The 16,809-nt window shown below is 35.6% G+C and overlaps 2 protein-coding genes across 16 annotated transcripts in view; one reads left to right on the forward strand and one right to left on the reverse strand.

The window, feature by feature from the left end:
* The window catches only part of St7l (suppression of tumorigenicity 7 like), a 255,364-nt gene that overhangs the window by 83,025 nt on the left and 155,530 nt on the right, over window positions 1-16,809 (reverse strand). For 5 of the 12 annotated variants that reach the window (XM_040287383.2, XM_078027021.1, XM_078027020.1 and 2 more), the window contains one exon: window positions 6,250-6,359. The exons of 3 other annotated variants lie outside the window; for them this stretch is intronic. In XM_040287383.2, the coding sequence (XP_040143317.1) occupies window positions 6,250-6,359 (110 nt within the window). Of the gene's footprint in view, window positions 1-6,213; window positions 6,360-12,536; window positions 13,496-14,706; window positions 14,790-16,809 lie in introns of those variants that run through there. 4 more of the 12 variants (XM_078027025.1, XM_021734771.3, XM_078027024.1 and 1 more) reach the window with 4 other exon arrangements.
* Window positions 1-16,809, forward strand: part of Cttnbp2nl (CTTNBP2 N-terminal like) — a 61,026-nt gene that overhangs the window by 38,145 nt on the left and 6,072 nt on the right. For all 4 annotated transcript variants that reach the window (XM_078027026.1, XM_005337623.5, XM_021734765.3 and 1 more), the window contains one exon: window positions 14,417-14,647. In XM_078027026.1, coding sequence (XP_077883152.1) covers window positions 14,417-14,647 — 231 coding nt within the window. The remainder of the gene's footprint in view (window positions 1-14,416; window positions 14,648-16,809) is intronic.

The following is a 16,809-nucleotide window of genomic DNA, read 5'->3' on the forward strand; positions in this document are numbered from 1 at the left end:
CAATACCTAGCATGCCGTTTGTTCATAAATGCTAAATTAATTAGTAGATATGAATATTCAGTTATGTTATTATTAAATTTGGAAGTCTCTATTTTGATTTTTTTTTCCCCCTCAGTACTGAATATTGAACTCAGGACCTCACACATGCTAGGCAAGTGTTCTACCACTGAGCTATATATCCCCAGCCCAGAAGTCTATTCTTAATAATTGGAAACTCCTAGAGATTTTACATTCCTCTTTTCCTTTATCATCTTATTCCAAAGTTAATTAATGCTACGACTTGTACTCGATATCCTATCTTTTCCCTATTTCTTCATGCCTTACTCCATCACTTACTGCCTTCCTTCTCTTAGGGTTTCAGTTTCTTACTATATGCTACCTCTTTGTACTCAGCTCAAAACCTGTTTGGACCACTCTCTCCATTCTGGCTTTTTTTTTTTTTTTTTAAGATTTCTTTCAAGCCTGCCTTGATTCTGAGCTACCAAATTATCTCTTCTCTTCACACTCAAATATTTAAATGTCATTTGTACTCTGCCTCCATTTTCTTGTCCCTCATCACTTGTTTGTCTTTTACTATTCTACTGAAAATTCACCTTTTGAAGTTACAAGTAACCTCTAGTGGCTTTTTTTCTTTTCCTTTTTTTTTTTTTTTTGTTAAATACAATGCTAGGGATTGAACCTGGCATCTGGTGAATGCTAGGCAAGGGTTCTACCACTGATCTATACCCTGAGCCTCTAAGGACTCTTTTTCATTAGATTACATAACCTGTGTTCAAGCATTTGACACTGTTGACCATTTTACTGTTTGTTTGCTTTTGTTTTCATTTTTTATTTTTGATAAAAGCTTTCACTAGGTTGCCCAGGCTAGCCTTGAACTTATGATCCTCCTCCCTTATCCTCCTGAGTCACTAGAATTACAGGCCTGTGCCACCATGCCTGGCTGTCCATCTTAACTTTTTAAACTTCTGTTTCCTTGGTTTCAGTGATATTCTAGTCTTGTTCCTTCTCAGACCACTTTTTTTCTTCCACATGCCTCTTAAATTTGGCATCTTCTGTGACCATATAAAATGTCCTTTCCTATGATTCCCCTCGTTTACTGTTCAAAATCTATCACAGCGGCTTTCATAAATATATTGTAATAATGTTGTCTCATACCCTTTAGACTTTCAAAACCTTAAAGGATAGAAACCAAAATAATACTCATTTTACTGTGTGAGTGTGTGTGTGTTTTTTAAAATTTTCTATCCTCCATTTCTATTCCCATTCACCTCTTTCACAAGCAGCTGTGCTTATACATTTTTGTTTGTTTGTTTGTATGTGTTCTTGTAAATGTTATATAGCCTGTTGTTTCTTTTTGGACTTTCTGTGTCTTTGAGGTCCATCATGTTGCCTTCATGTGCACATAATCTGTTGCTGTCTGAGTAGACATTTATTTTAACTGATCCTCTTAGGTACCTCTGTGTTTATACCTAGCACATTGCACTGTTACTTAGTATGTACTGAGTGTGTTAGCTGAATGAATAATAACATAAACAGATATCCCCTAGGACTTCGTTCTTAGCCCAGTCTTATCTTAACCTATTCGCTCATCCTGTTTAAGTAATCTATTCCATTCCATTGGTTTCAACATGTGGTTAACACCCATATTTGATTTTTTCCCCCTCCTATCCCTAGAATAATATATGCAGGTGTCTTTTTGACATACATACCTAAATGCCCTATATTGCAATCACAACATATTTCCCTGAAAGACCGTTTGTTTTGCCTGTGTTCTCAACTATCCAACATAAGTACTTAAAAATGTCTTGTCTCTTTTTACTCCCTATATCTAATCAGGTGCCACAACCTATCAGTTCTACCTTAAAAATACTCCTTAAATATACTTTCCCTCTCCTATATTTGAGTTTAGATCCAAATTGCCCTTTTACTGGTCAGTAGATATAACTTCCTAACTGATACTTTCTAGCTTTGGAGACTGGATTTTTGTATCCTAGCTATCATTAGTATCAATTCAATTTTGTCATTTTTTTTTTCTCTTTTAAAACTTCTTGTGGATCCTTGCTGCCTACAGAATTTAAATTTAAAGGTATTGTATTCAGGTATTTACAGACTGGCCTGATCCTCTCTCATGTCCTGCCGTCTACCAGCTGTAGACTAACCTCTAGACCAAATTATTCACTTTCATTTTTCTATTGTCTTGCTTCAATTGCTCCCTTTGTTTGGAATACTTTTTTTTCTTTTAATTTTTAATAGTACTGGGAATTAAACCCAGAGGAGATTTGCCACTGAACTACATTACCAGACTTTTTATTTTATCATGAGAAAGGGTATCACTAAGTTGCCAAGACTGGCCTCAAACTTGCAATCCTCCTACCTCAGTCTCTGGTGTCATTGGAATCACAGGCGTGCACCATCATGTCCAACTCTGGAATACCATTTTCCTTTCCTTCTTTTTCATAGAACCTCTCACATAAGTGTTATCCAATACATTTTTATAAAAACTGAATCATACTTTGTGTTTTTTTTCTTTTTTGGTTTTCTGAACTAGATAATAGAGAATTTATATTTATGTGATAAACATCATAGATTATAGGGACTTTCCTATTTTATGTCTACTTGCGAGTATACATGCGCGCGCTGAATGTAGGGCTACTATTTAATCTTGCCCAGCACTTCACCCCAGGTATCTAGAACCTACTAAGTACTTTAAAAGCATTTGCCATATGAGAGGCTGAATTCAAACCTTTTAAATCTAACTTGAATTTATTCAAGGCTCAAAATAGATTGACATTTTTTAATTTGTATATTTTTAGAAGAGAGGCTTAACTAGTAATAATAAAGTTTCCTAACTTTTACCATTGTTAACAATTCTTATTCAGTTACATTATTTGTATCTCACCCTGTACTAAGAACAGTTTGCTTTTCAGACAGGAAATTATTGTTCTGTTTGTTCTATATTTGTAGTAAAGGGTACCAAATAACTGGGAAACATAACTTTGTTCACTGTGTTATAGTCATATAAAAAGAAAAAGGTAAATGCATTCCTATTATTATTTAGTTTTCAACTGGTAGTATCTTCCATTCATAGGACACATGACTACCTCTTCTATACCAGACCTAGAAATCACTACAGAGAGTGCTGATACAAAGTCTTAAAGACACAGAATAGAGCCAGTTTTTCTGTTCCTTATAAGATTAAAATGGGAAAGGGATCTTGGTAATCGTATTCTTATCACGTGACATTTAAAATTTCTAATGCTATTGCCACCAGTCAGAATAAAAAAGGAAGAGCTAATGTCTCCAAAGAAAATTCATGTTCTTCGGATCTGTGCATATTCCAATCCCCTTTAGTACGTTTCTTTTATGAAGAGAAACTGGGGATTACTTAGGATTAATAATAGCAGTAGTTGAGAGCACTTTAAAAAAAATGCAATGTTAACCAAATCTGGAATAAAAAATAAAGTAAATTTAAGATAATTTTAAAAAGAAAAATAGTAGCAGTGGTCAACTTTAGTTTGCTTGATTTCACCATATATTTAGTGTCTCTGTAAGTAATGACTGTGTCAGTTCACATTTTAAATTATTACTAAATATTTTGCAATGCACTTATAGCCCCCCCTTTTCATTTTCAATCTTGACATCTTTACTCTCTTCCCATTTTTTTTTCTTTTAGCAAAGAATGATCCTTTCCTAATTTTGAGTCCTAATCTACCTGAGTGACTACTAGTTGAAACTAAGTAGCTACTAAACCTCCCTGTACATAAAGCTGCAGTGATAATAGAAATTTCCACCCTGCCATTCTCTGACTTGTGATATGGGCCTATTCCTTCTCTTTCTGTCATAGAAATTCTATTCCTTCTTCTGTATGATGACACCATCTCACTTCTCTTCACCTGCTCTGATATCCTGCTGTCCTCATGGTGTGGCTCTGGAAACTATTATTAGGGCATTTTTTCATTCTACCCTGTCTCTCTACTCCCCAACCCTGCACCCTCCCCAAACTTTTTTTTAAATTTTATTTAATTTAATTTTATTTTTTTGGTACTAGGGATTGAACTCAGGGCCACTCAACTACTGAGCCACATCCCAGCCCTGTTTTGTATTTTATTTAGAGACAGGGTCTCACTGAGTTGCGTAGCGCTTCACTGTTGCTGAGGCTGGCTTTGAACTTGAGATCCCCCTGCCAGCCTCCCACTCAGCCTCCCAAAATATTGGGAATACAGGTGTGAGCCACAGCATCCAGCCCCCAAACTTCTTATTATTACTTGTAAACTTCTAAATGTAAACTTTTGTACCTCTTGGTCAAGCTGAAGACCTCTTTGTATGACCATACTTTTTTTTTTTTTTTTTAAGATGGACCCAACACAATCCCTTTATTTTTATGTAGTGCTGAGAATCGAACCCGGGTCCTGCCCGTGCTAAGCAAGCGCTCTACCCCTGAGTCACAAATCTCAGCCACCACCCCCCCCCCCCGCACTGTACATTTTTGAGCAGCTTATTTCTTGCCATGATTCCTTAAAGTCTATAATTTTAGAACCTTTCTTCAAACAAATTAAGAGATAAGAGCCATTGTCCAGTTACATAGATTCAATCTCCCTCTACAGAACCCCCTAAGAGGAAGAAGAAAATATCCCTTCACATCTTATTTTAGTAAGTTCATTGTTTGGTACTGGTGATTGAACCCAGGGCTTCACATGCCACTGAGCTACATTCTCAGCCAGTGAACCCTATTTAAATACTTTAACCTTAGTGTTAGTTTCTATATACTGTATGTTAATACATAGTGAGTGAAAGAGCCTAAGCACATCTCCAAGAAAGTAGTTTTTCAAGTTCATAGGGCTAACACAGGCTGTAATCTGTGAGCTGGGGCTCGCTGTGTAATACTTGAGAGAGTTTTGGGTTATGTGCCTCCCCCCAAACTCATGGTGTTTCCTGTCATTCATTAAATTGCTGATAGTCCCATTTATCTGCCAGAACCCACCCACTTCCAGGGTTGGCCTTTTCCTTCCTGTTTCTTTGAATGCAAAGTCTCAATCTTAGAAAGTTCTGATTAAATAAATTGTACTTGTTGTTCCTCAAACATTAATGATATTGTTTAGAAAATATTTGAACAATAGAGGCTGCTTGTTCCTTGCTGTTAAGCTTATACTTATCCGTATAGGGGGCTTGATGATATGGAACTGTATTTCCATATCTCTTAACATACCTAGAAAACATTAAGTATTCAATAAAAGCATGCCAAGCATGCCCACCCATGAACCATCCACATGTTCAGAAAATTTTTCCAGAATTCCAGGTGACATTTTGGTTGTCTAACTTTTGATAATATCAAGATTTTTTTTTCCACATTTTGTGTATTTGATGTTAGACCAACCCTCTCCTGGTTATAGACTTAGAGCATTTGTTAGTTTAAAACAATAATTTTTATTACTTTTCATTTCTGTTAGAATTTGCATATTTGTTATGGTTGAAAATGTTTAAAATTATAGATTCAAGAGTCAGACTTCTTGGGTTCTTCATTATATTCTAGTGTTTTTCAAACTTTTACCATACACATAGTAAAGAGTAGACTTTGTATTATGACCCAGGGAACACACCTACACACACATGTGCACACACCTATAGTCTTGATGCTGGAAGAAAATTTCCTAGTAACAGTACTTGGCCTTCTAATGTTCAGTGCTGTGCAGTGTTTTCTATTCTAATCTGTTTCTTGATGGGGAGGGGTGATTTTCTTGGCTGTTCTTTTGATTGAACTCACACATGCTAGGCAAGTACTCTTATCACTGAGCTATATCCCCCAGTAGCTGTCTTTCATTTTTAAGATAATGAGCAAGACCCAGTGAATTAAAATTCATTTTTACAAAGTTCTGGGGAATATTTATTTATGTATTACTCATTCAGCAAGTATATCCAGTGCTTTATACCACTTACTTTTCTTCTCCCCTACTTAATTATTTGTGATCTTAGGAAAGTCATATGCTACTGTTCAGTTTCTCCCTTCAAACAAGTAATATCTACTTCAATGTTTGAAGCTGTCTACTTCAAAAGGAATGTTGTTAGATTTAGATTGGACATGTAAAAACTCGGCATGGTGGTTGGCAGATAACAAACCCTAAGTGTTAGCACCCTGTTGTTTCTGTTATCATTATTATTATACTTATTATCCCCTCTCTTTCAGAAACATTGTACATAAAGCATATATTACACAACTTAATTCTCTCTTCAATTTTTATTACATTTACTTACATTTTAACCTTTTTTAGCTGGAGGTACAATTGAGATATAGTGAAGCGCATAGATTTCAAGTGTTCATTTTGATGAGTTTTCACAAATCCACACAGCCATGTAGCCCACACCTAGTCAAGACACAAAGCATTCTCATCACAACAGAAAGTTGTCTTGTGCCTCTTCCCAGTCAGTTGTCTTCCTATTCCCAGAGACAACACTCTCCTGATTTTTTTTCACGATAGTTTAGTTCTATCTGTTCTACAGCATGTATTCACACAGAATGTAGTCACACAGAATGTATTCTTTTATATCTAGCTTTTTTGTTGTTGTTTTTATTAGAATAATGTTGTTCACGTTCAATGATGCCTTTTTGTATACCATTTATTCCTTTTTATTGCTGTGTAATATTTCATTGTGTGAATGCACCACATCCTATTTTTCTCCTATTGATTGATATGTGAATATTTCTAGTTTGGCACCACTATGAATAAAGCTACTGTGGACATTGTATAAAAGTCTAATAGATAATGTTTTCATTTCTTTCGGATTATACTTAGAAGTGGAATTGCAGCTGGTTCTTTGTCTAACTGATGAGAAATTCCCAGATCAATTTCCAAAGTAATTGTATTATTCTATACTCTCACCAGTGTTTAGTTGTTCTTTATCCTTCCAACAATCTGTAATTATCAGTTTATAATTTCAGCAAGTCTCATGACTATATTGGTATCTTGTTTTGATTTAAACCTTCTTAATTACAAATGGGCACTTTTTCATGTGCTTTTTGAGTTTTCTTTAGATCTGTGGTCCATCTGTATTTTTTGTGTGTAATATGAGGTGTACATTTTTTTGTTTTTGTTTTCTTGGCAGTACTAAGGATTGAACCTGGTAGCACACTACCACTGTTCTAATCCCTAGCCTTTTTTTTTTTTTCTTAATTTTTGATACAGGGTCTCCTCAGGTTGCCCAAGCTGCCTTGAATTTGCATCTTCCTACCTCAGCCTCCCAAGTAGCTGGGATTCCAGGTGTGGGCTACCACACAAGCTTACTTTCTTTACATTTTAAGAGATGGATGGTCTCCTAAAAAAGAGAGATTAAGATAACTAGAAATCATACTTTTTTCAATAGAAACAAATGTACCACTCTAGTGAGAAATGTTGATAATAGGGCAGGCTATGCTTGCAGGGAGGGAGCGGGTATGTGGTTATCCCTGCCTATTTACTCAGGTTGATGTCCACTTAAAAACTACTCTAAGGAATGAAATATTTTAAAAATTATACTTTAAAATCCTTTACATTCAGAGCATTCTCCTTTTTCATTAATTTATTTGTTCTGTACTGTTGAATTCCCTATACACATTTTCTTCTCCACCTCAAAAAGGTATTCATGTGGATCATCCAGTCCAGAATACAAAAGTAACTTATTTTAACCCACATTCCTAGGATGTAAAAATAAAACAACAAAAAAGACAAACTCAACATTTTATTTCAATTTTATTAGAACTTTTCAAGGAACTCTTTTGGAATTCGAATGTTGAAGCAACTATAATGTTGAAGCAATTACACTCTGCTGTTTATCTGTACTCGTATGTTCTAATGAGCAAATCCACTTGCTAATAGTGCCACACTTAGAACTATTTATACTAAACCAAGTTTAATCTCATATAGAATTTAGAGCACTTTAGTAAAATAATAATAAATGATCATCTGTCCTTACATAAATAATAGCTTTTATAAATAGCTGTGTTTGCAGGTTGACTTGAAGGAAGTTTTTAAGAATTTCTTTTATTTATCAGTTTCTGAAAAAGATTATTACAGGTTTTTTTTTCTCTTTCTACTTCAAAGTCAGTTGAACTTTTTTTTAATATCATGAAAATTTTTCCTCTTTATTCTCATGTTAAATTTTTGTCCCATTTTCTAGGACTGAGGATGTAGTTATGTGGTAGAGTGCTTAGCTGTCCTGTATGAGACCCTGGGTTCAATATCCAACACAAAATGAAGGAAAGGAGGGAAAGAGGGAGGATGGAAAAAAAGAATTGCCCAGTTTCCCAAATTTAAAGTTAATTCAAATGAGGCTAAGTCCTCTCTAATCAATATAATCAAACATTAAAGTCTAGTTGTCTTTCAAAAAGTAAAAAGAAACTCCACAAGGATATTCATATAATATAGTTAGCATCTTTATCCAGTACCGTTGCTTTATTTCCAGTTGTTCAGACAGCTTTTTATAGTTTATTAGGAACTCCAGAGAATGATTTATCCAACAATTAACAGATTCAACTGATATGTGAAAATGATCCCTTTTAACATTCATTTAGTAGCATCAATTAAAAAAGACATCTTGGGGGCTTGGGCTATTGCATAGTGACACATCACTTGACAAGCATGTGAGGCACTAGGTTTGATACTTAGCACTGCATAAAAATAAAGGTACACTGTCCATACACTACAAAAAAAATTTTTTTAAGATATCTTGGAATTGTGTTATTTTTTTCCTTAGCATAGAAGCATTCAGTTTTGGGGGGAGTAGGGGTTACTGGGGATTGAACTTAGGGGCACTCAACCACTGAGCCACATCCCCAGCCCTATTTTGTTTTTTATTTAGAGACAGGACCTCACTGAGTTGCACCTAAATTTTTTTAAAAAATTATTTATTTATTTACTTATTTATTCTAATTAGGTATTTATGACAGCAGAAAGCATTTTGATTCATTGTACACAATTGTAGCACAACTTTTCATTTCTCTGGTTGTACACAATGTAGATGGCCAGACTGCCATATGTGCAGTCATACATGTACCTAGGGTAATGATGTCCATCTCATTCCACCATCTTTCCTGCCCCCATGCTCCCTCCCCCTACACACCACTACTTTGCCCAATCAAATTTCTTCATTTTTCCCATGCCCCCTCCCATTAGGGATCAGCATCTGCTTATCAGAGAGAACATTTGGCCTTTGGTTTTGGAGGATTGGCTTACTTCGCATAGCATGATATTCTCCAACTCCGTCCATTTACCTGCCAAAACCATACTTTTATTCTCTTTTAATGCTGAGTAATATTCCATTGTGTATAGATACCACAGTTTCTTTATCCATTCATCTATTGAAGGGCATCTAGGTTGGTTCCACAGTTTAGCTACTGTGAGTTGAACTGCTATAAACATGAATGTTAGTGCCTCACTTTTATTGAGGCTGGCTTTGAACTTGTGATCCTCCTGCCTTAGCCTCCAGAGCTGCTGGGATTACAGGCATGTCCCACCGCACCCGGCTAGCATTCACATTTTTTAAAGGCCCACACTATTAATATTTTTGTTAGTTATTATTTCTTATTTATTATTTCTAAATTATCACTTCATAATTATCTTATAAATGGCAAAGGTGCCTCTTAATCCATTTCTGGTACTAGCCTCAGTTTTGAAAATAAAGCTTTGCTCTGTAATGTAAGCCCCCAATAAAGTGATTCTTAAATCTTCACCTTTAGATTTCCCATTTTCATATGGGAAATGATCATCTGAAGAATAAAGAGATTGATTTCCTAGATTAAAACTGCAATATGCACATGATGCACTATGTACAAATTATATTAGGAAGAGGGGAAGAGGTCTACTTTTATTTATTTTTGAAGACAGTAATAAAACAGCTGAAACTTTTGAAGACCAAGTATGGAAAATTCCAAGGATAGTATGTGATTTTATTTTAAGCTTTCAGTAGTGCTGTGTTTCATTTAGGCTGTGACAGTAAAAATAAATGAGTAATAGATGACTAGTGTGTTTTGTCTGTTGTGATAATACCCTCTATTATCACATCTGTCTAGCCTGCCAGTTATTTTCCTAATCTCTGAAATTAAAGACGATCATGTTTTGATCATATTTTCTGACAATTTAGGAATTTCTGTTTCACTAAAGTGTACACTGTCATTGAAGTAAAAATAATGAAATGGTAAGAAATTTATTTATTTTAACTTTATTACTAACTCCTTCCAAAAACTCAAGCCCAAAATCATGTAAAATTTCTCATAAAGTAGCTGAAATATCATTAAATTATTAAAACTCAGCTTTGACGGTTTTTAAAGTATAGGTCTTTAAATTTTAATCTGATAAATAAATAATAGTGGTGGCATATCTAGTCATTTGCCTTGGGATGGCCAGCTTCTAAGATAACCCCCAAGGATACTCCTGAAATCATACCCTGGCATAGTCCCCTCCCATACATACCAACAGAATACATCCGAAGTAATAGTATATTACTTCTAAGATTGGGTTATAAAGTCACTGAGATAGTCATCTTGGTTGCTTGTATGCTTGTGCTCTCTCCCTCTGTCTCTTGGGTTACTTGCTCTGTAGGAAGCTCACATTTGCAAGGAACAAAGTTCTATGCCAAGTGAGTAAGCTTAGAAATGGATCTACCAGCCCCAATCATGGCTTCAGATGACTGCAGCCTCATGAGACCCTGAGCCTAAACCACTTAGCCTAAGCCCTTCCATATTCCTTACCCTCAGAAACCAGATGAGATTAAAATGTTTTTTAAGCTGCTGAATTTTAGGGTAATTATTTATGCAGTAATAGATAACCACTATAGACCACCATTAAGGCTCTTTTTATTCTTCAAATTTTAACATCTGTTTTTTGTTGTTATTTGTAATGTTAAGCCTGTAATCCTGTAAGTCACCTGATCAAATCATTGAGTTAGTTAAAAATACCATATTCCATCTCCCATTTTGTAGGTATTTGACATAATAAGTACAGACCGAATTCATCATTCCTTTATTTGGCCCCATGTTAGAATGTACTTAAATGAACTGCTTGACGAGGAGCCTTTTCAAAATTATTCCACAGATCCTTTTCATTTATAGTGAAGCCATTTATTTTGTATAACTTGTAATTACTGTACTAGTGACTATGGAATTACTATGAAGTACTTCAAGAGAAAACAGACAGCCTAACAACTGTTCTCAGGCTGAGCCCTCACTAAAGGAGCTCCTTGTGTATTACTTGTGACTTTGATGCTTATTAATTATACAGGATAATCACAGTGTAGGTTTTTAAAAGTCATATTTTTAGGATTAGTTAACTATATACTCAGACCTGAGAGACGGCTTCTCAGCAGATCCAGTGTCAAGGTCATGAGTTGCAGTCCCAGCTCCTGCCTCTCCCATCCCATTTCTTTTCTGTTTCCTTTTTTACCCTACTAAACCAATTTCACTATCAAGAATTCTCCTTTTATTAATACTCTATAGAAATGGTTGTCATGAGTAAGAAAAGAGGTATTTCACTGCTTAGAGTGACTTTTTCTCCTGTTTCCTTTGTCAAAGCATTTTGCTAAATATGGATTTGCCTTTAATAAGTACAAATGGATATCTTCATTGAATCCTAGGATATTAGTCTCATGTTTTTATACCTGAATTTAAAGAAACATATTCTTGGTAAAAGAAAAACAGTCATGAGTCCCGTGTTGTTATTTGATATCATTGCTTTTAAAAATATAACTTGTGTTAAGTTTTACTTTTACTGTGATATAAATTAATAATAAAATGGCTGGCTTGGGAATCATTTATTTTTGTGGTTGTTATTGCTGTTGTTTTTGGTACTGGGGATTGAACCACTGAGCCACATCCCCAGCCCTTTTTGTTTATTTTGAGATTGGGTCTCAATAATGTGTTGCCTCAGCCTTCCAAATTGCTAGGATTATAGGCATGCACAACCATGCCCAGCTAGAAATTGATCTTTTTTTTTCTTCCATCCTAAAGAGATTATTTTAAAATTTTACTGAGAATTTTTTTAATTTGGATCTGAAAAAAAAAATAGAATCCCCCCCCCATGAAATAAGTTTAGAAAAATAGTTATTAGTAACTTAAAGAAACAGGGGCTAGAGGCATAGCTCAGTGGTAGAGCCCTTGCCTAGCATGAGCAAAACCCCTGGGGTCTTTCACCAGCACTGAGAAAAAAAAAAAAAAGGAAATGGATTTCTCTGAATTTCTAGTGTACAAATACCATCCAAATATTCCAGTAATGTAACTTAAGATGGTTGTAGTCAGACCAGAAATAAAGCCCAGGGCTTCTGACTCTGCTTTGAACATTTGCCATCTGATAGGAACAAATTTGTGTTCCTATAAGACTAAGTGATTCCTGAGACTTTAACTTGCACAGTCAACAAAAAAGATGTCACATTTTCAGCACTGAAACTATACTTCTGTGTTGAGGAAATCCTGGGTTTGCTTTATTTTCTTGAGGGTTCTTTTTTTTTTTTTTAATAAAAGCTCAATCTTTTTTTTTTAATTATCATCTTTATCAGAAAACAACCAATAGCCTCACTTATTTTTGGATTTTCTTTAATGTTTCAGAATCCATTTTTGCATACAGTGTTCAGTGTGTCTAAATTCTTTTTTCATTTTAATTTGTTGTATATGACAACAAAATGCATTACAATTCATATTACACATATAGAGCTCTATGTCATATCTCTGTACACAAAGTAGAGTCACATCCTTTTTGTCTTCATACATGTACTTAGGATAATGATGACTATCGAATTCCACCATTTTTCATACCCCTATGCCCCCTCCCTTCCCCAAAGACAATGTGGTATATATACACAATGGAATATTACTCAGCATTAAAAGAGAATAAAATCATGGCATTTGCAGGTAAATGGTTGGAGCTGGAGAATATAATGCTAAGTGAAATTAGCCAATCCTAAAAAAATCAAATGCCAAATAATCTCTCTGATTTAAGGATGCTGATTGATACATGCTACCAGGGGAGGGGGGAGGGGAGGATTAATTGAGGGTTGTTTTAAATAAAAGCATAGCCATTGAATTTTGAATATCTCCCCTTTTTTAATGGGCTCCTATTTGTGGTCTGCTCTACTAAGAAACCATAACAACTGATGAAATTTTTTTTTTTTAAGGATTCTTTTCTCCTGTTTGGTACCAGGAATTGAACCCAGGGGTGCTTAACCACTGATCCACATCCCCGGCACGTTTTATTTTTTGTTTTGATACAGGATCTTGCTAAGTTGCTAAATTGTTCAGACTGTCTTTGAACTTGGAATCCTCCTGCTTTAGCCTCCCAAGTTACTGAGATTATAGGCATGCACCACCACACCTGGCAAAATAGTTTTTCAAAATGGATAAATGACAGTAGGTTTTCATAATTAGACTTAATGTAAAAGTTTGTCATTTAGTACTTTGTTGTGTAATAATCACTGATGTCACTCTGTTAGTCTGTGTATGCTATATGGTGCTCCTATGAAGTAGTACTGCAAGCTGTTCCTAGAAGAGATAAGAAAAAAGAGAAGCCTAAGAATATCTTTCCAGCCATCTCCTGATCCTTAGACACCTGGTGTGGCACCCAGGCCCAAATCCTTGAACCAGATTCTAGGTACCACCCTTCATCTCCTTTTTATCTTCTCTTTAATCCCCAAACTCACCAAGCCCTGAAGGGGACAGAAGGAAAGATGGAAGATAGCATCTGAACAGAGACTAAAAGAGGGGGTTGGATTTGGCAGCAGGTAGAAGGATTTTGTCTGCGCCTCTTGGTGTGAGTGCCTGGCACCCATCAACAGCGAAGTGAAGTTCCATGTGTACAAATCACAAGTAGTTCTAGATTATGGTGTGATCATACTTATTTTTAGCATCCTTTACATTACTAACTATGTAAATTCATAAAATTATCATGCTTAATACTTTAGAAATGCACATGGCATAATAGAAAGAAAAGATAAGATAAACCTGTTGGTAATAGATGTGGACGTAAGCAGAGACAAAAAGCCTGGTGGTGAAGGACACCGACTTTGAAGCCAGGCAGCCTTGGTCAAGACCCAATTCTGACAGCTGGATGAGTAACCTGGAACAGTTATTTAGTCTCTCTGTAATAGTTTTCCCATTATGCAAAGTGGAGATGGTTAGCATTATCTTATAGGGTTGTAAATATTAAGTCGACATTACTATAAATGCTTAGAACAACGTCTAATACATAATTAGCTCTATATGACTATTTGTGCTTGTTTATATTATATCACATCAATTTTCTGATGCTATTTCTTTTATATTTGGATGGCTCAATCTGATTTGCAACCAGCAGGTTACATTTACACTAATACTACCACTTTTAATGTATAACTACTAGATAGCAGATTCCCCTCCTCAATAGAATTAAAATGCAAAATACTTATTTATTCTTCTCTTTCCCAGGCCCAACACAGAGATACTTTCATTGAAGAACGCTATGGAAAATATAATATCAGTGATCCTTTGATGGCTCTACAGAGAGATTTTGAAACACTGAAGGAGAAAAATGATAGTGATAAGCAGCCAGTATGCACAAACCCACTCTCTATTCTTAAGGTGGTGATGAAGCAGTGCAAGAACATGCAGGAACGCATGCTGTCCCAGCTGGCTGCTGCCGAGAGCAGGCACCGAAAGGTAGGTTCAGTCTGGTAGATGTATGCTGCACAAATCCTTGTGAAAACTATAAACCATACCTGGTATCATCTTGTCAGCTGCCAGTTTTCACAACAGTTCAGTGGTTGTGGGTAGACTTCCTGTGTAGCAAAAAGTTCCTTAGCTTATGTAGGAGTCAGGAGATAGAAAAGAAAACAGAGGTTATTTCCAAGTGGTAAATTTAGGGAATGTGCCAGGAACATTATTTAAGGTAACATTCCTTCTTGGTATGTCACTCCAGAAGATTTGGTATGTTTTTCCAGCCAAACTTTGGCAACAAACTGGAGTTTAATCAAGCTTGTAGCTGAGCAGAATATTCTGTATTTGCTTACTTAAGTGATAAATACAAAGAGTAACAGATATTGGGCTGGGGCTGGGGCTAAGCGGTAGAGTGCTTGCCTAGCATGTGCAAGGCTTTGGGTTCAATCCTCAGCACCACATAAAAATAAATAAAATAAAGGTATTGTTTCCAACTACAAAAAAATTAATATTTTTTTAAAAGATTAACAGGTTTTTAGGGAATGCTGTATCTCAGAGGGAGAATTTACCTCACTATAAACACATAAGCCGATAGACTATTTTCATTTATTTCTAGTTTTGAGTTTCATTGCATCTTATTGCTCATGAAAACATAAACAGTCCATAGGGTTGTTTACCTTAATGTTCTTTTACACTGTTAAGACTCAGAGAGGTGTGTTTGTGTGTCCATATCTGATAGTTTCTACATTAGGAAGGTAACCTGTGCTTTCCTCTATCTCATCTTATTGGAATGCTGGTGCTTGTGAATTTATTCCCCAGCTTGTCATTTACTCTTCAGATTTTACTTGTAAAAGATGCTTGGCTAGAATCTGCATTTTTTTCAGCTATCAGATTTATACTTGTGGGTATTGGTCCATTTTGTAGGAAACATTTAAATTGGAAAAATTAGGTTAGCAGCTATAAAATTGGGTAGACTTGAGTTTACTTTTATGATTTACCTCCATTCAAGCCACCTGCTTAAATCATGTCTGATGACTTGCTTTCAATTCTGGGTCTTGCCTGTGATCTTTTCTTTCTCTTCATAAATTTCATAAATCTAATAAATGAAAGGCTCTGAATTATGGAGGGGCCTTACATGTTCCCCAGGCCCCCAGAAAATATGCAGAATGTCAAAAGTTTATGCATTTTTGTAGGAAATATATTTTTCCATAACTTTAATCAAATTCTCAGAGTTGCCCAAAACCAAAAAGTTTAACTTTTGCTCTAGAATGAAGTAATCTGAAAACATTTATGCCCAACTTAAAAAGGTTTTGGGTTGGAGTAAGTTGCCTAAATTGGAGGGGTGAGCTTTACTTAAAATCCTTTAAGAAAATCTTCACCACATTTTTGATTGGTTGTCAGGCTTTATTTCCTCTTCATATATGAAGTGATTAAGTTGTGCTAAAGGAGCTAGGTAGATGTCATGCCCATGGAAGATGCAATGTTGGGATAATTTGCAGCTCTAGATAACAAGATAGAAGAAATTTGAAATTATTCAGATTTCCACCAGCATGGTGGCACACATCTATAATCCCAGCTACTGGGGAGACTGAGGCAGGAGGATCGAAAGTTAAGGCTAACCCTATCTCAAAATGAAGAAAAAGTGCTGGGATATGGCTTAATGGTAGAGCACACTTAGATTCAGTCCCTAATATGGAGATGGAGGATCTTATCAAAGTCTGTATCTCTTTGGGATTTTATTTTTTTCATTCAATTTCTGCAATTTTGGAGAGCTCTCAGAAGGGAAAGGAGACGTTTTACCACATTTGGCAAAAAGCCTGCCTTTGTATTAAATTTAATAATATGACGTAATCCCAGCAGTTAGGGAGGCTGAGGCAGGAGGATCGAGAGTTCAAAGCCAGCCTCAGCAAAAAATACAATAGGCCTGGGGATGTGGCTCAGTGGTTGAGTGCCCCTGAATTCAGTCCCCAGTACCAAAAAAAGAAAATTTTTTTTGATGCTTTTAACCAGAAGGAAGTACTCCAGAATATTTTCATTTTTTAAAATAGTTTCATATCTCAAAATATTTTCTCTCTTCATTCATAAAAAAAAAATTAAGAGAAGAAATGGCCATTGGGATGACAGTGCTCTGCCATGAAGATCTGGGCCAAGGCACGTCCAAGGCA

This window comes from Ictidomys tridecemlineatus, chromosome 11 (genome assembly GCF_052094955.1).
Source record: "Ictidomys tridecemlineatus isolate mIctTri1 chromosome 11, mIctTri1.hap1, whole genome shotgun sequence".
NCBI classification, from domain to species: Eukaryota; Metazoa; Chordata; class Mammalia; order Rodentia; family Sciuridae; genus Ictidomys; species Ictidomys tridecemlineatus.